This window comes from Drosophila miranda, chromosome XR (genome assembly GCF_003369915.1).
Source record: "Drosophila miranda strain MSH22 chromosome XR, D.miranda_PacBio2.1, whole genome shotgun sequence".
Classification (NCBI taxonomy): Eukaryota; Metazoa; Arthropoda; class Insecta; order Diptera; family Drosophilidae; genus Drosophila; species Drosophila miranda.
The window spans coordinates 11508591-11532158 of NC_046674.1; the positions used below are offsets into that span (position 1 = coordinate 11508591).

The 23568-nt window shown below is 50.2% G+C and overlaps 5 protein-coding genes and 1 long non-coding RNA gene across 7 annotated transcripts; 2 read left to right on the plus strand and 4 right to left on the minus strand.

Moving 5' to 3' along the window:
• Positions 1-5098: 5098 nt before the first annotated feature.
• LOC108150788 lies at positions 5099-5870 on the plus strand. The gene has a single exon (XM_017279089.2). It carries the CDS (start codon positions 5202-5204, stop codon positions 5796-5798), a length of 597 nt encoding a protein of 198 aa, XP_017134578.1. The 5' UTR covers positions 5099-5201; the 3' UTR covers positions 5799-5870.
• Positions 5871-6769: 899 nt separating this feature from the next.
• LOC108153770 lies at positions 6770-7448 on the minus strand. Its single transcript, XM_017283908.2, has one exon. The coding sequence runs from the start codon at positions 7428-7430 to the stop codon at positions 6798-6800; it is 633 nt and encodes a 210-aa protein (XP_017139397.1). The 5' UTR covers positions 7431-7448; the 3' UTR covers positions 6770-6797.
• Positions 7449-7540: 92 nt separating this feature from the next.
• Positions 7541-8239, minus strand: LOC108153768. The gene has a single exon (XM_017283907.2). The coding sequence runs from the start codon at positions 8225-8227 to the stop codon at positions 7565-7567; it is 663 nt and encodes a 220-aa protein (XP_017139396.1). The 5' UTR covers positions 8228-8239; the 3' UTR covers positions 7541-7564.
• A 13-nt stretch (positions 8240-8252) lies between these two features.
• Positions 8253-8834, minus strand: LOC108165367. The gene has a single exon (XM_017301403.1). The coding sequence runs from the start codon at positions 8832-8834 to the stop codon at positions 8253-8255; it is 582 nt and encodes a 193-aa protein (XP_017156892.1).
• Positions 8835-9872: 1038 nt separating this feature from the next.
• Positions 9873-10307, minus strand: LOC108165366. The gene has a single exon (XM_017301401.1). It carries the CDS (start codon positions 10305-10307, stop codon positions 9873-9875), a length of 435 nt encoding a protein of 144 aa, XP_017156890.1.
• Positions 10308-15263: 4956 nt separating this feature from the next.
• LOC108150853 lies at positions 15264-17174 on the plus strand. Of its 2 annotated transcripts, none has more exons than XR_001774696.2 (3): positions 15264-15456; positions 15525-16003; positions 16148-17174. It is a non-coding gene; the product is annotated as an uncharacterized LOC108150853 (long non-coding RNA). The 2 variants fall into 2 exon arrangements; XR_004471283.1 differs by having other exon boundaries at positions 15266-15553; positions 15630-16003.
• The last annotated feature ends 6394 nt before the right edge of the window (positions 17175-23568 follow it).

The following is a 23568-nucleotide window of genomic DNA, read 5'->3' on the forward strand; positions in this document are numbered from 1 at the left end:
GGCGATGGTGGCTCGCTCCCTGCAGTGGCCGGGTCGGGCCCGTAAGCCGCTTAAATTGGTTGCCTTTTTCTTGCTGTTTCTGTTTCTGTTTCGTTTTCATTTTTTGCTGTGTTTTGGATTTTGTCGGCTGTAAAAATTTGGCTCGCTCGCTGGCTGGCTATAAAAATTGTTAATTAAGTTAAGTTTGAAATGTTGTTTTATGGGTTGCTCTGTTTGCTGTTGCGCGCCCCTTTATGGGTGCGGTCCAATGGATAATGAAGGCCATGAAATGGGAATGTGATTTCAATTTCGTTGGGGATTTGATATAAATAGTTTCAGGATTGGGGAATGCCAATAAAAAGGTGCGCTTTATCCGCATGGTATTCTGTACACCCATATCATTTACCATTTCATAATCCCGCTTAAGCACACTTCACCTTCAGCCCCCGAGGAAGATCGTTTTGGTGTTTCTGTGCTGGTTTTGGCAACCTCATTAGGGGAATTCCCGCACTACGCCCCCACCCGCCCTGCCTATGTGTGTGTGCTCCTCTATCGGGCCGTGTCTTTGTTGTTTGCCTGTGCTGCAAGGCTGCCCCTCGACTCGGGGTCCCTCTCTGCTTGTACTCTGAGTACTGTCCCTGGCGAAAATCCTCCAAATGGCGCATTGTGTTGCTTATCTCTGTGCTCGGAGAAGTGCTTACATTTGTGGCACCACCGCCAACAAGCAACGAGCGGAGGAAGACGTTGGATGTTATTTAAATAAATCGTTGCATACTTTGCAGCGCCGCCACCGTGTGCCCTCCGTCCATTGGGGGGAGTGAGTGCCACTATGCGAGTGTGTGGCAGAGTGTGGCAGAGCCAGAGCAAGACTTTAAATCTCATTTGAATTATTATGGAAAAATGCTCGACACTCGCGATGTTCGCCCTTTGTCAGCATTCTGTTGCATACTTTATGGCGTTTTAAGTGCTGCAAATGCTATGGCCTGTCAGGCGTACCGCCACCATGCCACTGTGCAACACTCTACGCCGCATTACGAGCACATACAGACCATGCTCCTACCCTGCTCCTGACCCACTTTTCCAGCGGAGCGCGAGCGCGAGCGAGTAATTAAACATGCAACCGCCAACAAGCCAAAGGCCGAACCTGTCATACGTGCAACATGAGAGGCATCACACGCTCTCTCATCGGTAAGCCGAGCAGAGCGGCGAAAAAACGCTAATTTTCACCCGGGGAATGCACGCCGGAATGTCGAGGACTGCCATTGAAACCCAAGCCCCTAGGCCCTACGGGACCCCATGCTCCGGGGCTCCGCGGCTCCGCTGCGATGCACTCGCCGGATGGTTAATCAAAATGATATGCCTGTGGAATTATTAAAAAATATTTCAAGTGTCGCCACAGAAAGAGGGAGAGAGGCAGAGAGAGTGAAAGTGAAACGTGCAAAGCCGCGGCGGATCAGAAGGTCCTTTTTGTTTTTGTGTAATTTCAGTACATGAAAATCCCTTAATTTCCATTGAAAATACCCCATAATTTTGCGCCGCCATAAATTATAAAATTCCGCTTCGACTCTCATTGATTTCCACACGCCATTAGCTGCTCGTACATTTCGGTGGCGGTGGCAATGGCAACGGCGACGCCTCGGCGAGATCTGAGGCAACTAACCGACAACTTTAAACTGCCAGCCACCGCAGCTGCCTCGGTGGCCGCCCCTGCCACACCGTGGCACAAGCAAGTCAGGACGCCACTTGATCATTAACAGAGCGAACCGCGAGCAGCCACGGTGGGAGCAAGGCATCCTCCTACCGAGATGCCGGGATACCGGGATGCCTGGATGCCAGTGGAGGAGCTGCGCTATTTAACAGCTTCGAGCAATTGCAAACGTAAATCAAATGCCACATTCTGCAGTGGCAGTGGCAGTGGCAGTGGTAGTGGCAGTGGTAGTGGCAGTGGTAGTGGCAGTGGCAGTCGTGCACTCCTACTCCATCCCCGTTTATTTTATTTGCAATTTTTAACAACTTGAAAGTGGTGCGGGGAAGCGGCAGGCAGCCAGCGAGGCATAGGAACATCCTGAAGATGGACGCACGGAGCAGGGATTCTGTCACGAGATCCCGCTGCCAAGAGCTTGTGTGGCGCCGTCGTGAGTCACGCTCGCATCTCTGTGCGGCTCCGTGTAGTGGCAAGACTTGGCGCAGGAGGAAGTCGGTGCTGCCTGCCAACTGTTGGGTGCTGTTGCACACACACACACACACACACACACACACAATTTTGATTTATTATTTTGATTCCTGTTACTTTAGTACCTGCCAGGATGCAGCAGGATCCAGCAGGACCTGGCCCCAGAATCCTCCATCAGCCATCCTCCGCGTTGTCGAAGCATTTCTTTATTTTTATTCACACGGTTTTCTGGTTTTATTGCTCCAATTACTTCATGTACTACTCGCCTTCCTTCTCTGCCGCACAGCAGACCGCTCCCCCCCCCCATCTGCCATTTGCCACAGTATGTGGCACTCGAGTAGATTTAATATTTCTTCTACCGTTTCCCACACTCGGTCTTTTGACTGCTTTCATTTATCGTATTCGGTTCGCAGGCTTTTCGCTGATTTCTCCCCTCGATATATTGGCTGATCAAGAGGTGGAGGCTTAATTTTTTCATTTGAGGATCAATAAACCAACCCGCAACCCGCCACCCGCCACCCACTCCCCAACCATTCACACGCCTCGTGTATCCTGCCCGCAATACTTGAGCGCCCTGCCGTGCATGAAACTATTGCCAACCACTTGACGGCGGCTCCTGCTCCGGCTCCGGCTCCCTGGGCCTCTGGGCCAACAACTTGATACCAATTAAGCACTCACAATCACATGCTGCCAGGCAGAAGCCCTTCCCCCAACGCACAGATATTTTATGCAGAGTTTTTCCCATGCCCCGGCCCAGCCCCCTCGACACCTGTTTCCAGGATGCGGAATGCAGAATGCAGAATGCAAAACGCTTAACTGCACATAAAATATACAAAACTAACTTAGTTCGCGCATATCGCCGGGCATAACTCATGAGTACCTTGGTGTGCCGTGGTGTGCCCCCGTGTGCCCCGGTGTGCCCCGGTGTGCACCACTATACCCCATGCGGCACTTGCCATTCGGAGGAGGAGCTGACTGCACAAAAACAAAACGAGTGACAATAAAAAGAGCCAAGAGGAGCACAACGGCAGCACAAACCAATGCCTAACGAGCTGGCAGCCCTGGAGGTGCTGGCCAGGTGCCACGGCATCTACTCTTTCTCTTGCGAGGAATGGCATCGCATCCAAGTGGAGAGAGAGGAGACCAGATCTCCGGAGAGCAGATCTCGGGTGGAATTTGGTTTCGATTGAGGAATGGATGTATCGCTGATCGGCCGCTTGCAAGGGAGTACATTTTTAGAGCATCTAGGCATTACCATATCAAAGATATCTGTTTCCGTGGCAGTGCCACACTCTGGTTCGCCGTCGCAGTCGCAGTCGCACCACTCTCCATTCCGCTAATGGCAACTGCTGAGTGGATGCAACAAAGCGTGTGCGCTCAACGGGGAATACGGTGAGAGTGCGGGTGGTTGCAGCTGCGGCGGGTTATGTATAAATTCATAAAGCGAGCCACAGCAACGAGAGCAGAAACGGCAACGGCAACAGCAACGGCAACGGCGACTGCGGCAACATGTTGTAATTGCGTATTTTATAGATACTCGTATGCGCGGCCCTTTCAGGAGCAACGGCAGGGAGAGGGGCAAGTGGCAAGCGGCAAGCGGCAAGCGGCAAAGGGTTGAGGGTGGGGCTGGGGCTGGGGGGATGGTGGAAGGGCAGTTGCTGTAGCTGTATCTACCATTCGGTCTGTTTGCTTTTGTTTGGTGCGGAAATGGCAGCCGGTGTGCAGCGAAATATGGCAGCAACAGCAACAGCAAAAACGACATCACGCATACGCCATGTTGCGCCATTTGAAGTTGTTGGCGTATACGTAATTTTTATTTTACAAGCAAAAGCGAACAAAAACTAAAAAAAAAAAAGAGAAAGAAACGGCGAGAGAGAGAGAGAGAGAGAGAAGAGGGTGGGCAAAGAGAAAAACATTCAGTGCTGAAAAATGCATTCAGAGCCACAGCAATAACAAAAATGGCACACAGAAGAGCACAGAGAAATTTTAATTGCTCAAAAAGCGTCGACAAGGGACACGCGACAGCGACAGCAACAGCAACAGCGACGAGAGGGGTGAGGTGGGGTGGGTTGGCGCAGGAAAAACTTAATTTACGTCCGTTATGGGGAGCGTTCCCTTTTATGAATTTTAATTCAATCAAAGTTTACTCAAATTAAAGCAAAAAGACTCAGTCCTCAATGAGTTTTTCATTTCGATGCTAAAACGAATCAAATCTGTTTGCTTTGACAGATTTGGTTTTCAAGTTAAACATCAAAGATGGATGGCGTCCGGGGGGTACGAGTGTGCTCGGTAAAAGGCAAGAGAGCTGGCAGATTTGACTCCCAGATATGGCCGTATTCCATGTATCCATTCCATTCGGCTCGGTCGTATATCGCAGATACTGTTTGGCCTCTCAAGCTGCCTAAAAGGCATTTCCTAGTTTGCTTTCTATGCCCGAGTACGGCTCTTTTGGGGCTGGCCTCCTTTATGGCCCGTACAGAGCAGGGCGTCCTTGCTGGCACATTTAGCGCACACTTGTGCCCGTTTCCACGAGTACATTTTATTTCCAGCAGCGCATTTGTGTGCTCTGAAAAGTGAAAGGCTGCTTCAACCAAATAAAAACACGATGCCACAAAAAGTCGCACGCAAATGCGCACTTTGCTTTGTGTGTGTCCTTTCTGGGTCCCGCCCGAGCTGTAGTGTGCATTATCAGCCATGCGTGAAAATCAGGACATGAGCGTGAGAGGAGCGGCAGTTGGGAAGGGGAAGGGCGGGTCTTTGTTCGCGCTTAGCCTTCTCCAACTAATGATGACAATCCAGAGCCCTGTTCGAGCTGTTGGCCAGGTATCCTCCATATCCTGCGTATACTTTAGAGAACGATAACCATCACCTCACCAGTGCTGCGAGGAGCACACAATGTGCATCGGCATTTGAGTGTGAATGTTTCGATAAGCACTCAGAATTTGCTGTCAATTGGATTTAATCTGAGCTGCCACTCAAACGTGGAATAGATGCTTAGTAAATATTTTAAAATTTGCGTGAAAGTATAAGTATAGTTAGAGGTCCAAGAATGCTGCAATCGTGTGTTTTCGCCGTCTTCCTGGTGATCCTGGCCCTGTTCTGGCGTGCTTCGGTGGCCATTGAGGCCATTCCCCACGACAAGAGCTGCCGCCCGTTTCAGGACAGACCCCTGAAGCTGCTCTGCAAGGGGACCTACACCAACGATATCTTCCTGAGGTACCAGGACAGACTGGCCGCCATAAATGGCCCATACAAGATATTTTACCACAGGCAAGGAGGAGCCTTGCTCCTGCTGGTTACCTTCAACCACTCCCCGCTGCAGTGGTGCAACAGCTCGATTTCGATCGACGAGGATCTGGACTTCTTCTGCGGCGACAGCCGTAGCCCTCTCCCGTTGTCCGGCTCGATGATCTACTGCCGCATATACCAGATGAGCTACATAGCCGATCTGATGTACGAGTGCACCACCCCGAAAATCCGCAACTTCCCCCTTGAGAACGGTTTCACGGCGGTGCACTACGCAGCGATATCCCGCTGGAGCGGGTCGCGGGACGAGCTCGAGTACGGAGTGGGCCTGCACTCGGGCCAGGGGGGCCTTACCTTTCTTGCGCCTCTGCTGCTCTGGCCGACACTTGCCACACTCTAGAATTGATTTGCCTGTCAGACACACACTCGTAATCGCATAAAGTTCAAAATTCAAGTTGGTTCAAAATGCCTTTTTGCTCCGTGTTCTTACTTGTTCATATGGCCAAGAAACCGGACAAGACTGGTGGTGGACGACACCAAGGCCTGCTCACGGGCAGAACGATGCCGATGGACCGCTCGGGGCAACGCTCCCTGCCGCCTCTCTCGAATGGGAGAAAACGCCAAGAGCTGTGCCGCCACCTCATCAGACGGTTGCCCAAGTGAAGACTTGACCTATTTCATGCCAATACATTTATGTATCTGTTGCCGATATATATATATACATCTAAAGAATACATGTTGGGGAAAACTGCAGATAATTTGTGGAAGCTCTTTAATATTTTCCATTTAAAGCCTTTCCCTGTCTCCGTCCCTGTCTGTATCTCTGAGCTGCCGTCATTTTGGGTTTCTGGCCAGCACTTGACAGCAGTCAATGCTCGACGTTGAATGTTGTGGGATGACCACAGGCCAATATGGCGGCTGGGCAGTCCATATGAGAACATAAATTACGCCAACGCCAATGACAATGATGACAATGAAATGCTACGCCATTCTTCCCCTATCCCCCGTCCCCCGTCCCATCCACCCATTCTCAGAATGTGCCTGGCAGTAGATTTAGATGTGCTTTTGCTTGTGCGTGTGCCAGTCCATGTACGTGTGCTTGTCCTTGTCCATGTGTGTGTGTGGCTGTCCAGAACTGCATTTGTCCGCCATTGTTGGCATGTCTAAAGTTGCAGGCCAAACTACAATGAACTCTGGCAAGCTGCTAGTTGGAGTGGGAGAGCCAACATTTTGTTTATCCAAACATAATAAGCAGCGTCAGGATAATGCCTGCAATCAGAGCCCGCAATCAGAGCCTTCAGAGCCTTCAGAGCGTTCAGAGAGCCCGCAGAGAGGGGAACGGGGACAAACACACAAGCGACTTTCATTTGGATCGTGTAGATTTCATTTAATAATTCGTCTAAAAGTACCAAAATGGAGAGGTCCAGCAACCCAACGCCGAAAAAAGCACAAGGACAGCAGAGGCCTTCAGATCTGGCACCGAATCGATGATCTTGATAATGTTGTTCTTCATATAGATGATGGCAACGGCAATGGGCTCCGTGTCCGACGGGTATTCTTCCTTCATGCAGCTCTCGTACAGCATTTCGGCGTAGTCGAAGGGGAAGGCGAGGCAGTGCACCTCCGCGGACGTATGCAGTTTCATAACGTAGTTCTGGCCGTCACAGTAGAACTTGCCGCCGTCCATCACGAGGGTGAAGCAGCTGGATATGGGCGAGTTGTAGAAGGCGACCAGCAAGTAGACGGGACTAATGGTGTCCGAACGCTGCCAGATGGTGTAGGGGGCGTCCATGGACGGGATGCGGTCCTTGTACATCAGACGCATTTCTCTGTCGAATCTGCCCTGGCAGAGGTATTGCAGGACGTATCCGTCGATGAAGGTGCAGTTGTCGTTGGCGGATTGGACGGGTATCGGCCTCCCGAGCAGCAGCAGCAGCAGCAGGAGCAGCTGCAACACCAGCAGAAGGTGCAGCCGCGAGCAATCTATCCTCTTTACATACAATCTTTGTGCGCATTGTGAGCCCACTGGCATTGCCTATTGGCACAATGATGCGATGATCATTTTTTGAGAATTTTTTCTGACACTAGAAACACGAAAAGCAAAGTAAGTGACTCCGAATATGCCCAGCTCCAGCTCCGGCTACAGCTACAGCTACAGCTCCGGCTTCAGGCACTCCACAAGGCCCACTTGAGACGGCCAGCCCCCGACGATGAGGACCGACCAGCGTCCCGATACCACGCACCATAGTGTATGGCCACGAAGTCGACTCTGAGGGGCTTCATGCCACACTCGCTTTGCAGTTCGCCCACGTACGAAAAGTTGAACTTGTAGCAGAAGATGCTATCGGGCCTGATGGCAATGCCAGTGCCGTACGAGTGCTGACAGTGGCAGTGCAGCCAGTTGGAGCTGCACCTCACGCTGCCACAGTCCCACAGAGGCGTCTTGTGGAGAGTGATCAGCAGCTCGATGTGTCTGCGCGGATCACCCCGGACCCACACGCGGTAGGGCGTGTCGGCGCGGATCCTCCTGTCGCGATAGTGCAGCTTCAGGCTCCTGCTGTACTTGGCCTCGCAGGAGAGCCGGAAGGAAGTGTTCTCGTACTCGAGCAGGGACTCGCACTGGGCTTGGCCGGCGTTCGACTGCCGCACAATGCACGCAAGGAAGCACGAAGAGCAGATGCAGCAGAAGATGTCCCATGACATGTCTGTTGACATCCGTGCTGGCACGGATGTGGATGTGGATGTGGTCGAAGGATACAAAAATAATCGAACAAGTTGACTGAAAAATCGCTGCACACGCGTCGGGAGCAGATAGATGTCTTTAATCATAGCACGTATACACCAGCCAACAAATTTAGAGGATATCCGAGAGCAGAAATATTACCAATAGCACGATCATCAGCCCCGTGGGACGGGCCCGTCCTTTTGACAGCAGAGCCTGCCTTTTGAAACTGTCATGGGCGTAGTGTAGGACCGGCTGCGCTGTAATCTCGTGTGGATCGTACTTGCCTCCCTTGCAACTGCTCTGCAGATCGCTGAGGTAGCGGAGTCCGTACTTGAAGCAGTGCACAGTCCCGTAAGGGAAGATCAGGGCTACGGTCTTCTGGTTCTTGTCCGTCGCCAGAAACACGCCCAGAGTCGACATTTTGATGCGATTATAGCTGAACAAGTCCGACCGGTAGAACGACACCATGAAAACCCTACCGTCGGACCAAATGCCATAGGGCGTACCCTCGGGCGCTCGAAAGTCCCGCCAGCGCACAAAGGTATCGTATTCTACATGGCCAGTGCAAATGAGCACCAAGCTGTTGCCGGTTGCGTAATGGCAGTTTCCAGTGTTGCGTATGTTGTGGGCGGGACTGTCCGCCCTTGCCGCCGGACACACGCTGAACATCGCAAATAGCAGTCCAATGGGCACCAGCGACTGGAGCAGCATCGTCCAGGGAAACTGAATTTAAACGTTTAAAGTTCTGCCAACTCTATCTGACAGAATCTTCAAGGGCTGCCCTATCGATCGCCAGAGCAAGAGATTGGGTGGGTTTGGGTGAGGTGAGGAGGTGAGGTCCTGGCAGGGACACCCAGGGCGGGCCCTCGACAAAGTTTTCGTTTTCATCAACATTCATACAAATGCGCAAATCAATATTCAACAAATAAACCAAACGAGTGAATGAGTTTTTCCTTTACTCTTACTCTTACTCGTACTCTTGTTCTTGCTCTTGCTCTTGCTGTTATTCAGGACCTGCCAGGGGGAACTTTCGGAGCAAGTTTGGAGAAACTTTTGCTAGCCAGAGAAGAGACGACGACGACGACGACGACGACGACGGAAAACTTGTTTCAAATTAATCAAAGTAATTAAAAATTCTTGCAAGGTTTTCCAATGAATTTCATTTTCCGAGCACATACGCACAAAGAAAAGCTTCCCCCCCCCCCCCCCCCCCCCCACCAGTGGCTGAGAGAGAGGGGGAGAGGGGGGGGCGGGCATTTCAAGCATTTAATCTCTTTCAAATGCAATGTAACATATACGCCAGAGAAGGGCGCCAGAGAGGGGAGCCAGCCCCCAGGAGGCGGCTGGACCTCGACTTTGATTACATTCACGTGCCAATGGAAGTGCGAAGACAAATGGAATAAGCCGGGCTAATGAATAAAACTGATAACTCGAAAAGTTTCCGTGTCTTTCGTTAACCCATCAATTTGAAATTTTTAATCAATCTGAATCGTTTACAGCATTGCCAGTGCTAGAGATGTGCCACACTCGAATGGGAATGATCTGCTGTGAGTACGTGGCTTCCCCGCGGTCCTTCAGCTGCCGTCCTTCCGTCTGCTGCCGCGCGAAGAGCCCGCCGAGGGGGTTCTTGTGGCCTGGATATCCCACGATGAGAAGTAATGATAACATAGAATTTTGCACAAATACCGCGTAATAATTTTGATCAACCGAAAGACTGCTCAGTAAAGGCGGAGTCTTTTGTCTATCGCATCAGTCCCATTCGATGATGGACCACACTCGGATGAGCAGGATCGTTGGCAGGAGCAGGCGCAAGTCGCCAAGGACACGGAAAGCAGAATCTGAGTCTTGCCGGTCCGGACCCTCCATGGTGTAGTGGAGGACTGGCCTGGGGCATATGTCTTCCGCGTCGAACTTATTTTTCTTGCAATGGGCCATTAGGTGGGCAACGTACTTCATCGGATGGGGCATGCAGTGCATGTCCGAGTGCTTCAGGTCGGCATCGATTTTGTAATTAATGATCTCCATATACTTGCGGGTCGACAGTGTCGAGGAGTGGAAGGAGGCAAGGATCATGTCCGTGGCATTCGGCACAGTCCACAGGCTGTATGGAGTGCCCGAGGGAGCTCTTACGTCGGCATATGTCGCGGCAATCCTCTTCGAGACAGTCGACCTGCAAACGCGCATCAATCGGATTTTATCGATGAAATCGCAGTCTCCCTCGTTGTAGTTCGGGACGTGGAGCCCATTATATGCCCCTGCAAAGAGCAGTAGCAGCAGCAGTATTTTTAAAAGCATCTAAAAATTTTGGATAGTTTCAATGAATTTATCTGAATGACTGTTCGGTCATGGGGGTCCTAATCCTAGTCCCCAAGCTCACCAAGCTTCCCACCTCCCCACCCAAAGCGGGGACTCTCTGCCGATTCAATCAATCTCAAGTCCATCTCAGCAAAGGCCTCAACTGCAGCAAGTACGTGCCACGAGTGAGCCTCAATCGAGGACGAAGTCGGGCGAAAGTTGAAAAGAAAATTCCACGTTAAATTGATTTACATACTGGCAGACGGAGGAGGAGCAGCGGGTGGGCGGCAGCGGGGCCAGAAGTGGGAGCGGGAGCGGGTGCGGAAGACCAGAACCCAGAGTCAAGCCCAGGCACATCGCAGTGCAGCAATAAAGCACAAGGAGGCGGACAAATAAAATAAAAGATGAAGGACGTATGCGAACGAATTTACTTTCAATTTCGCTTCAATGACAATTCCTCTGATTTAACTCCTTTTTATGAGATTTCCAAGGCACGGGCAGACCTCTTGCCCAGGACCTCTGGCTGCGGGTCTGATGCTGATGCTGATGCTGGGGCCCTGGCCATGGCCCTTGGTCCTTCTGCTTTCTCTGCTTTCTGTGCTTTTATTATGTTACAATAATAAATTGTATTAAGTGTATTTGCGCAGTGAAGCGGTCCGAGATTCAGTACATGGCGTGAGGAGTGCCAGGATCCAGCATCCAGGAAGCAGGAAGCAGCAAGCAGGACGCAGGACGCAGGTGTATTGACTGGAATACTCGTGTATGAAAGCCAGGGAAAAGAAAAGAAAGGAACCGAATTAAGTCGACGGAATGCCAAAGCAGGCGGTGATTGAAACCCCTTCTGGCGCACATTGAAAGCCAAAATTACAATTCCATCTCGGAGGTCCTGTCTCCCCTTTTCCTGTGTATAGTTCAATGCTGGCAATGCTCAAACTTGCCGCTGGCAACGTCCCCCCCCCCCCCCCCACACACACACACACACACACACACACACACACACACAAACACACACCATTATCAATCGATGGGGCCTTTCATTGTAATTTTAATATGTGTCACATGATTTACAGCTGACGATGTCCCTGGCACTGTCACTCTCCCCCCTCTCCCTCTCCCTCTCACGCAGGTGGTGACGGCTTTGGCTTTGGCTTTCGACTGCCTGCCGAATGCCGAATGCCGCCTGCCTGCCTGATCCTGACACATTGGCAATGCATTGAAAAGGCGACAATCGCAGCTTGCAAATGATGTGCCCGCTGACGGAGCATTGTCAGAGCCGCAGAGCACCAGCTGCGCATCACATAGAGGCGTCTCCCGTTGCCGCGCCCCAACGCTCCCCAGCGCTCCCTCTCCCCACCAACCCCCCACCAAGCCAATCAAGACGTGTGCCAAAGTTAAGCGCAAATACAAGCAGGGACAAAAAACGCCAATTACTAGCAGAATCAATTAGACAAAAAGCAACGAACGGAACAAATTGGAACGTACTCGTGCGATGGGGATGGCGATGGAGATCGACAAATAAAACTTATGACGAACAAAGGACACGTCCCATAAACGAAAGAAACGGGTCCAGGGACACGGACGGAGACAGGGAGAGGAACAGGGAGCGAGCACACGTTGAACAAATATGAAAAGATGACACAAACAACCAGCTCCAACCAGACCTGCAGATGACGAGCGACTGAGAAGTGGAGCGAATCAGAATCAGGACTCCGGACTCCGGACTCGGGACTCGAAACACCGGACTCCTGACAAACTAAAGCCAAGCCCCGAAGAACCGAAGATGGAAGACAAGTGCTGTAGGAAATAATTCCATTAGCAAAATAAATAAACAAAGGCGAAATGAATGATTGAGCAGTGCCGGGAGAATTAAATGGAGACTTCAAGTCCTCCAGTCCTTCTCCAGTTCTCCTTCGGCCTCGTGTCCTCTGTCACGGCCAGCGTTGGAGCCCGTGGAGCTCGCACAAAGGTTAGCGGGGCTCCTGGCAGATGAAGGCGTCGCGTGCATAAACCAAATGCAAACACATACACAAGCTCTGAGGTCTCCGAAGATGTCACTCGACAGCGGCTGAAGGGCCCACGGGCGTACGGGCACACGGGCACACGGGCTGGCCGAATACATATTACATGAGCCCACACCCGCCCGCCGCCATCGAGCGCGTACACATATTGACCCATTTCGATGCCAGCAGACAGACAATCCCCACCGCACACGGCCACTCCCACTTCCACCCCCACTGCCGCCGCACAGACAGAGATGGAGGACAGGTGTCCAGAGGAGACTAGACTTCAGATTCAGCATCAGCATCAGCATCAGAGTAGTTTCGGTTAATAAAGTCAAATGCCACCAAAATCAAAAGGAAAATGCCACTTACGCCTAATGGCATCAGGGCATCAGGTGGTGGCCGTGGACTCCTTCTCTGGCCTCCTGCCAGCAACAACCGCAGCATCAACAAGAGCCTCGGGACCCCCTGCCCCTCCCCCGCCCCCCTGTAGCCTCAGGCAGCACTCAAGCAACGACAACGAGGACGTGGCCTGGCACGGGGACGGGGATGGGGACGGCGAGCAGGACTATAGTTTGGGCAAATTGGTGGATTTTTAATTGTATTAGCATGCCTCAGTCGAGCATCTACGACCATCTACGACGGGGCCATCTCGATGGGCTGAGGCTGAGGCTGTGGCTGGGCCTGAGACTGGAGCTGGGACTGGAGCTGGGGCTGTTGGTGGAGCCTGGCAGTAGTCTGCGTCGCCTGTGTCGGTGTGCACTTAAGTGCGTGCGGATGCGGAGGCCTCCAAATATTTGATATTGCCTTATTTGATATTGCTCGCAGTTTGAGTGCCGTGCCGCTTTCGGATGCTGTTAAAGGTTCGGCGGCATGCAAATAGTTCAGGCTCTGCTGAATGAGGGCTTTTCCGCATAAATAATACAATAATGGGTACAAATGGACTCCCAGGAGAGTTCGATTCCGGTTGGGTCTACAATTAACTTCTGGCTTGAGCTGTTCCGACTTCTCAAGGAATGGAAAGCCCAGCCGACGATTGACAATAACTGAAGCCAAGGAGGCATCGAAACTAAGGTCTGGGGCACCCAGAGAGAACATAGGACATGGGACAGAGGGCAGACTCTGGACCACACAACCAGATACGAGTGATGCCCCAATAATAAGTCCCGAAGGACATGTGGGCGTTGGGGGGAAAGAGAAAATCATATTTAATGAGTAGCGCAGGGCAGAGATATTTCGCGGATTGTATATTCCAACATTGAAATTAGTAAAGAACAAAGAGCATGGTCGCTGGAGTCGGAGTCGGACATGACATGTAGGGGAGACTCCTCGAGGGGACACCGACAGACCCATAATGATATATTGCATTCACCGTGAAATCTGCTTATAATTTAGTTTGTCCTTCCAATGAGACGTCACGAAGCCAGGCGCACCTTCCGCCTTCCACGTGCCACTGCCACAACAATGGAGGAAAAGCCAAGCCGGTAGTCGGTAGCGGGTAGCCTTTAGCCGGGCGAAGTGGGGGACCGATATAAACGACGGCAAATTATTCCCTGTCAGGACACTCGCTTCGCCGGAGTCTTGTGTGCGTGTGTGCGTGTGTGCGAGTGTGCGAGTGTGCGAGCGTGCGAGTGAGAGATTCCGCAGGACAGCGGATTGCGTGTCTGCCAAGTCGGCGACCGAAAATCAAAAGAAAATTGATATTGGGAAATTGCACGAAATGAGTAAATGAAGCGTGGCACAGGCGAGAGGCAAGAGGCAGGCAGCAACTCTGGGGAGAAGGCCAGGCCCGTCTAATGGACTGACGTGCAGGGCGTCTGATTGCCACCTCGAGAAAAATATGTATTAAAAATTCCACGAAAACTAATCAATGTCAAATGTCCTTTGATTGTGCTCCGTCGACGTCGACGGCACGGATAGATAAGATCCAGGAGCCAGGAGCCAGGAGCCAGGCGCCAGGAGCCCGACCAGAAGCCGCCAAGACCAAACTGGAACGGAGGCGATTTAAAGCAACGCCTTGGCCCCTGACTGCCCCGCATCGGGGGACCGAACGCGTGGTAAGCAGAAATTAGAAAATAATTTGCTTTTGTCGCTGGTAATTTATTGGCTGCCATAAATTGGCCCCGGGGCGTGCCCGAGGTGGGGAGTGTCCGCGGCGGGGAGACAGAAACGCTAAGACGCTAAGAGTTTTACGATTTCCACAAGTTATCTAGCCATTAAAGCTTTCCATTAACCCCGCTCCTGCTGCCGATCCATTTTAACATCTAATCCATTGGCCATTAAGGGGAAAACTGTTGTAATTGCAAATTTTCCGCTCAATAAGTCAAAGTGAAATGGGAATCTAAACAATGGCTGGCTGGCTGGCTGGCTGGCTGGTGGCTCATAATTCCCACAACAATAATACATCCGCATCTATCACACAGAGAGACAGCATATGTGGATGAGCAGCAGGAGCTGGTGCTGGAGCTGGTGCTGGGAAAGCCATCAAACGCCAATCAGCTTGGACAATGGCAAAGCTCCACTAATGAGTGGAAGCAATTGAGGGAGAGCGACAGTCGGATCTAGGGAGGGGGAGGGGGCTGAGGCCGGGGGACTCTGGCTTAAGCAGAGCTGATCCCAAATTGAAAACTCGCTAATGCCCTCTCCCCCTTCCATCACCTTCATAATTTATTCGGTAATCGCTTTTACCATTGCGGACCCTTCTTTCTCACAGGGATATGGCAGCATTAGCAAACACAAGGTTCAAGTCCTCGATTGGAAACGGGTTCCGTTCAGCAGCATCATCGTCGAATGTGCATCGCTGACATTGAGTTGAAGTCATCAACAGTTCGTTTGCTCCCTCTTCCATCTGTCAGCTGTCATATTGACATTTCTACTTAACATCCTTGCTGGCTGCTCAATTTTTAATCGGGTTTTTCGAGCCGCTTTCCCTTTCCACATCCCATTTCCCGGCAGGAGCCAGTAGCCAGGAGCCAGGAAGCGGCGGAAACAGCAAACTCATTATTTTTATTAATATGATTTTCGCTGCACTTCACTTGGTCTCGTTTCACTTCGCTTCGGTGCAATTTGTGCATTTTGTAATTTTAATTTTCATATTTAAGAGCAGATCCAGAACGATGATGCGATGATGCGACGGTACGTGCATGTACATGTATGGCTCTGACAGGGCGCGCCAGTGTCAATACATCTCATTGTTCTCTCCAATGAACAGCATTTATTTGCAATTATTTGTTTTAAGCATTAACAAAAGGAGTCCAGATCCAGTTCCAGTTCCAGCCCGAGTGCCCCTGTCCCTGTCCCCTCGGAAGAGTAAATTATATACATTAAGCCCTTTAGGGAGAGCGCTGAGCAGCTGAAATGAGCAGCCCAGACAGACAGGCAGACAGACTGGCCAGAAGCAGAAGCAGAGCATCGCATCGCAGCAGAACAGACTCGGGTATCGCATTGCGATTGAAATGCGTTTTTAATTGCTGTCAGAAAGGTTCGCACCGCCACCGCACAGCCAACTGCGTGTTGAATTATGTCAAACAAGTTGTCAAGCGACCCAAAGAGACACAGAGCGACCCCCGACCGGATGCAGAGAAAGTGAGTGGAATGGGGTTGAGTGGGCTGGTGTGGGGACAGTTACAGACAGAGACACAGATACAGATACAGATACAGATACAGATACCCTCTCGTTGACACACTTTGCGGATTTCATTTAAACCACTTTTCATACTCCCCACCCAGGACCCAGGACCCAAGTTAATGCTGCGGGGATCCAAAATCGTTGGGAGCTGGCAGTGTATCTGTATATTGTATTGTGGATTCCTTGACCGCTTTTAGCATTCCAGCAAATTGTGAAATAATCGTAGCTTCTCGGTAAAAGTGAAAAAGTCACCTGCCGGCCATTGTCAGACACAACACTCTCCGTCTCCGTCTCCATCTCCATCTCCGTCTCCGTTTGCTGCCCTGGGAAGCTGGAGGAAGCTGTTGGCCGGAGTTGACAGCACCTCTGCACCTGCTGAGAGCTGTAGCCAAATGCCGACTGTGGACTGAGGACTGCTCCATAGCTGGTTACTGGTAACTGGTAGCTGGTAACTGCTTCCTGCTAACTGAATAACTGACAGGCATTCAGGCAATGGAGCACAACTGCTAACTGAGATGTCAGGAGCACAGCTCGAGTCGCTTCAGAGTTTATGGCAAAATAGTTTAAAGGGAAATCACTATTGTGCCAGGAATGATGCATAATTTATGTAAACTCTCACTGCAATGAATAATAATTTGATGCAAGGGCTTCCCAATTCCCAATTCCCAGACGCAGACTCAGACCCAGACCGAGACCCCTACTCCCAGGGCTCTAATCCGTTCGGCTTGACTCCGGCTTATTGAGCCACAATCGTAGAGCGACAGCAGAAATTGAATAAAAATCGAGAGGCAAGTCGAGGCGAGTCAAAGAAGCGAAAATATGGCCAGCAAAGGTTAGAGTCGCCGTCTGGTCTGCTCGGGATGGCACGGACGGGACAGGGGACAAGGGACAAGGGACAGGGACACGGACAGGGACAGGGACACGGACAAGGGACGAAGAAACATGGCAGCAAAAGTTTCGTGCAGTTTCCTTAGCCATGTCATTGGCCTGTCTGTAAATCTTGCCGTTGTGGTTTCCAGTCAACGTAGAAAATTGACTTGATAAAAAGTTTACTATTTTCTCCCCATTTCTTTTCCCTTTCATGGTTTCGCCTGGCCCTGGCCCTGGGCCCGCCCCTAGCCGCCCGGGCGTGCATCCTTTGGCTCTGTCAGTTGTCAGACGCTCTTTTGTGTCTCATCTACACGCTTTATGAATTATAATAAAATTGCCCGACTCGGCTCCGAAGTCGATCCCGGAGAGGCCTACTCAAAGTGGATATCGAAGCCATGCTTGTGCTCTGCCCCCCTCTCTCTCTCTGTATCTCCTGCGCAAATATTAAATTATCCAGATGTGCTTACCGGCCGGCCCTGCCTTAACTACTCGGATCCATTTACATTTCCCCAGCCACAGCCGAAAAGCGCAAAAAGCGAATAAAAGGAAAATCTCAGTTGACTGTAAAACAAGAAACGGCTGTCTACCGTCGTTCAGCCGAAGTACAGTAATACCCTAACAAGTGGATTACCATAGATGTGGGCTCCACTCGCAGGGGCCGATGAATCTCCATAAATTGTATCTTTCGGATGGAACCGATGGGATGATGGCCATATTGACAATACCCTTCGATAGAGTAGAAAGCATATAAAAAAAAAAAAAAACACACGAATCGTCTGTCTGAAACGCATAATAATATTTAAAATGGATTTTTTCACCGATTTATGGCATTTTATGTGCCCTTTGTAGCGAGGACATTCGGAAAAGCCCTCTGCCACTCCCCGCCCCGCCCCCCCTCTCGAGTGCAGATATTTATGTACCATAAACTCGCGTGTGTGTGTGTGTGTGTGTGCTTTTCCCTTTATTCGATTTGGGGCTGCAGGTACAAATTGATATTTATTTCCAGGGATCCGCATGCGGATGCGGACCGGGCGAAAGTCATCGCCAATAGGCTCAGAGCTGAGCACCACACAAACGGCTTTAAAGCTGTTAAGAAATTGCCTCCCGTCGAGGGGGCGCAGTCCAGCCCTGGGCCAGGGAGTACCACTGCCATTCAGATGTGGAAGATCTGCCCAGGCTAGCGGCCGTTCTTCCAAGTCATTAACAGAGAAAGCGCCTTGAGGCACACACACACACAACTTGCAGCATTCCTGGGCAGGCGGGCTGCTTGGCTTATTTAGATTATTTGCTGCCTTGTTGCACCAAACCCTGCCCCCGCCCTCGGTGTGCGTGCAAGCAGCAGGGACACACGCAGTGTGTGAGTGTCCTGGGAGCTCTTCTTACGGTGCGTGCTTGGAGCAGACCCCCCCCCCTGCTGTCCTCGATTCCTTGGAGTGGTCATTACGAGTATGTTTCGCAGTCTAAGTATTTCGAAGAGTATTTCCGGGTAAATTCGTGACAAATGAAGGGTAAATCTGTGTTTCAGCTCGGGCAAGGCCTGGCCAAAGAGTATTTAGTATTCGTGGAACCCTGCCAGCCTGCCAGCCTGCTATCCCAACAACTTTTTATCCTGTTCCCCCTGCTTTTAAGTGTAAGTAGTGCCCTTCAGTCCGCCTCGGAATTGTTGGGCCAACCGACAGCCTGACGTTTTGAATTGCCTGCGAGTGCCGCCTGCTGTCAGGCAGGCTCAAGGGTTCGTCTCGTCCCTGTGCCTTACCTATGCTGCACTTCATTTTGCAACTTTCGAGTGTTGCATGCACCCCTCCTACACGTGTGTGTGTGTGTGTGTGTGTGTGTGTGCGTGCTTACAAAATAGTTTTGTACTTACTTCTACTTGAACTTTTCAGTTGGCTTTCTTCTTCTTCTTCTTCCTTTTCTCCAACTTCTTCCTTTTTTTCCGTGTTGCAGCCAGAGGGGCACAAAAATGTTGCCGCAACTTTTTTGCCTGCATTGTTTTTGACTGCAACGAACGCTTTGCCTGCTGCCATGTCCTGCCACTCTTCTGGCCCCAGTCCCAGCCCTTGCCCCAGCCCTTGCCCCAGCCCTTGCCCCACTCAGTGGGCTGTCTCTACGGATTTTACTTTACGGTAGTTTCTACACTCCTGTCCCTGTCTCCCGGCTCTCTCTGTCCCTCTCTGTCTCTGTCTCTTCTGCTAGTGAAGCCTGTAATTTATTTCTTGTTTTGATTGAAATATTGCTTTACAAGCAAAAAGACACAAACACAGATACAGCTACAACTACAACACAGACACAGCTCAAAGCCAGAGCGAGAGCCAGCGCTAGGGACAGGGAGAGGGCCAGGATGCAGAAGAAGGGCTGAGCAGGGCTGAGCAGCAGGACTTGGCAAATACGCAACATAGGCTGGCTGGCTGGCTGGCAGGAGGGAACCTACCCTGTCTGCCATACGCACACACTTCATTACACAACCAGCCATGCACTGAGAGAAACGCATGCCATGCGGCGAGTGCAAGATGTGGCTCCGCTCTCCACACCATTCTCTCAGTGCAGTCGGTGGCTGGGGGAGGGGAAGGAGAAGGAGAGGAACTAAAAAGTTATTCATTCTCTAAACACAAGCACTTGTCTTTTGCTCCAAGCCCATCCCTGGCTCCCCGGCTCCCCGGATCCCCGGTTCCCTGGCATCCCTGGATCCCTGGCATCCCTCCCCTGTTTGTGTTTTCGTTTTCGTTTTCCTGAGTGTGTGCTCCGTAAACAGGCATATTTCAATCAAAATTACATATTGAATTCTCAGCAGCTAACCGAAAAACTCGAAACGAGAGCACACACAGCAAACTTTCAGCCTCAAGAGGCACTCCTGTTGTTTCTACACTTTTTCCGAGGGTATTCCGGCTTGCATCAGATGCTTGCCACACACTGCGGCAGGCACTAATGTACATGTTTGAGGGTATTCAAAGATAGGATACTCAAGCTGGCCTGCCCGTTCCCCCGCTCCCCGTTCCACCGTACTGTTGTTATTGTTGCTGTTTTGGAAAATTTCGCTCTTCGATGGGGGTTGGAAAATGTTTAGAATATTTGCAATTAACTACAGGAAATTAGTGTTTACAGTTAAATTTTGGTCTGTTTTTTGTCGTGCCCGATGGAGAGGGAAAGGGAATGCGGAAGGAAAACTATTCGAATTCCCGAAGTTTTGCTGCTCTGCTCAGGTTATTGGCTCTTTAGGCGGCTCTCCTAAGACTTTTAGTGCTGCGTGTTATCGCCAAAAGCTGATTCATAAGCTCCCTCGCCTGCCTCCTGCCTCCTACTTCCTTCCCTTTCCTGAAAATAATCATGCAAATAGCCTCAGAAATAAGTCGGAATCAAAGTCAAAGTCAAAATCGGAGGGATCCTACGTCTACGCACGACAATGCAAAATTAATTCCAAGTGCTTGTCAACGGCTTTTCAACGGCTTTTGTGTGCAGGACGATGATGATGATGATGATGGCAAAGGCAGCGAGAGTGAGAGGGAGAGCGAGAAGGAGATTCATCCTTGCAGCCAAAGTCAAATTGAATCAACAATATTAGCAACAAAAGACCACCTCAACTCGTCCGAAGAGTTCCAAAGAGAACGCCACTGAGCAGAGAATAGAGTAGAGAGAACAGAGGGAAATCCTCGAATCCGAGCCGTTGAAACCCTTCTTGCACAGCTTCATCATCATTATCATGCTCAATATCTCAGAGGCGGCTGCCATTTTATATTATAAATTGCATTATAATTCAAATTCTGCAATAAATCTCAATTTCAAACACAAAGGCCGAGAGCAGGGCGAGGCTGGTACAAGGCAAAAAGGGGTGGAACGGGGCAGGGGCAGAGACGGGCCAAAAGTTTATAGCCCTCGAACGCACCTTGAAAATGGAAAATGGAAAATGGAATCACCGCCCAGGCAAATCAATCGATTACGCGACTTAACTTTTCAATGGCCTAAACGACAGGCGGCGAACAGAACTTGGGAAATGGAAAATTGTAAAAGTGGAGTAAAGGATGCGGTGGGGTTGGGGTTGGGGATGGGTCCAAGTAAGTTGAGGCTCCTTTATGTTTATGATAATAATAGCCAGGCAGGGCCAGGGTGAGGACGGACTGCTGTCAGGTTAGTTGCCTTTCATTTGTATGGCCCGTCCTCAAAGGATATTGTAAGAGGAAGTTGCTGCTCCTGTCTGCCGGCAGAAGTTTATGATTGTATTACTAATAGAGCTCTTGGCTTTGACTTTGAAATGACAGCGAGGGCTGGCGCAGGACCTGTGCTTTGATTGTTAAAGAGGTTTAATTTAGCATATCATCAGGGGATCAGGATCAGGATCAGGCACAGAATGCCCATCCTTAATCATCTCTCGCTCTATCCCATAAGCTTCTCTATCCAGCATCCTTTATTCCCCGGTCTCTTCCATTCTCTGACTCTGTCTCTGCCTCTCTGTGTACGAGTATGCTTTCTAATAAGCGATAAATCTATGCCAAAGCAGGGCAAAGAAAATTGAATCAGGCACAACCTGGAGTCGGAGTCCCCTGCCTCACAGCTCAGAGCTCTCAGCTCAGGACTCAGACCCGGGCAAGTGCCAATGGCAACGATATATATTAAATATTTAGAGACACAGCACACAGCACACACAATACTCGCAGCACTCATACATGGATGGCGCTGTCTGCCAGGGTTGCCATTGTTGTGTCTAATGCAATAACTTTTCTGTGAGCCCCGACAGAAAGGGGTCACCGAACAAAGAGCCAGGGGGGGTACAGGTTGGTTCGCCTCCACGAATATCAAGAGGACAATTCGGGCCTTCTTCTTTCTTGCCTTCTTTTTGGGCAGGCGACACTCTCACTCGCTGACACTCTCACACACGACACGGCACACACTTTGACCCGTTTGGCAATTCTTCAATCAATTTTGAGGACAACCGACACATAATGATAATGGCCGGCGGGGGAGGGGGTGGTGGCAAGACTGAGAGGGGTAGGTGGGTCGGAGGGGTGGCGTCAGGTGGTGGTAAAATATGCATTAAAGTTGCCGAATTGAAAGGGCCAAAACAATTTTTCAATATTCACACCCACAAATAAAGGACGCAGGATCCGGGGGATTAACATAATTTAGCCATTTTCATAACCTCAAAAGCATCCTTAACCCTTGTGCGCCAAGGTAATGGCCATTTGGCAATTTAATTTCTCGCACGCACAATCGACGAGCGGCTCGCTCCAGTGCTCGCTCCCACACCCACCCGCCCCACCCGCCGCACCAGCATCACGCACAGCCACCCACCCACCCGCATGGAGAGGGAAAGAGAGAGAGCAGCGCTTGGGGAAAAATCTTCCTTTTCGCAATATTGCCAGCCATAAATCCTGCTTAAATTGTGCATGCAGAGGATTTTTGTTCCAGAACGGCAACTCCCAAGTTCCGCCTCTCATCCCTGCCCCACCTCCTTCTGTGCCACTTAGCCGCCTGCAAATTCCTCACTTGCTCATCCGCCTTCTCCACTCTCTGGGGGCTGTCTTTTGGCTCGTGCATATGTTAATAACCGTTAGCTTTGGCTCCTGTGCGTGCCATCCCGCTCTCCCTCTCTCTCTCTCTCGGTCTCCCCCTTTCCCATTTTTATTTGATATTATTACGATAATTTATTTGGGCAATAAATTTGGCAAAGAAAAATGCATTTACATTTTCCTTTGTGCCATAATTTGAAACTCTTTTCTGCCAGCGCGCTGGCGGTCACAGTTTACGGGATTACAAGGAGTTGACCGATTCGAATCGATTGCAGTCGCCTCCCCACAGGCCCCATCCCGATATAACTCTCTATTAAAATCTCATTCAAATGCAGAATAATGCCATGACTCATTTGTGGGAAAAAAGCAGCAAAAACTATGCAAAGAAATCGTAAATTTACAATTCTACGGCTACGAGTACGAGTACGATTACGATTACGAGTGTTTCCACGCAATTACAGATGAATGCACTTTTTAACGATCATCGCAGCTATTATTATGATTATTACTATGGATAGTTTTTGTGCATGCCAAAATGGAAAGAATATTGAAAGAATAAAAAAGGGGAGAGAGACTTCGCATAAGAAGTGATAGATGGAGATACTTATCGTTGCAGATCGAACCAGTAGACAAATGAAAGCACAGCACTAAAGCACAAAATCATAGGAATTTTTTGTAATCTATGTTTTATTTTTGTTTTTGTTTTTGTTCTTGTCCCGAAGCCTTGTTTGCCGCAATTTCAATCATTGATGCCGGAGATGCAAAGGATTTTCGAACAGACTGCAAACCAAAACGGGGACAAAACACACACAGAAATCATGCAGGAAAAAAAAAAGAAAAACCCATTTGAAAAGAATGCAGGACGGGCCATATGAAAGGAAAACAGAAACATTTTGATAAATCGAATGCATATAAATTAAAGTAAATAGCTTGTAAAATGCATAAATCAGAGCGTTAATGGGTTTGTCTTTTATTACCCGTTAGCCCATCGCCCATCGGTTTTGGTTGGTTCGGTTCATGCGTGAACCCACTGTACTACACCTCACAGTACACAGTACACACTCTGTACACACTGTACACTGCCAATTTATCATCACTTTGCACAAACACTCGAACAAAACACACTTTTTGCTGTCAATTGTACGGCGGAG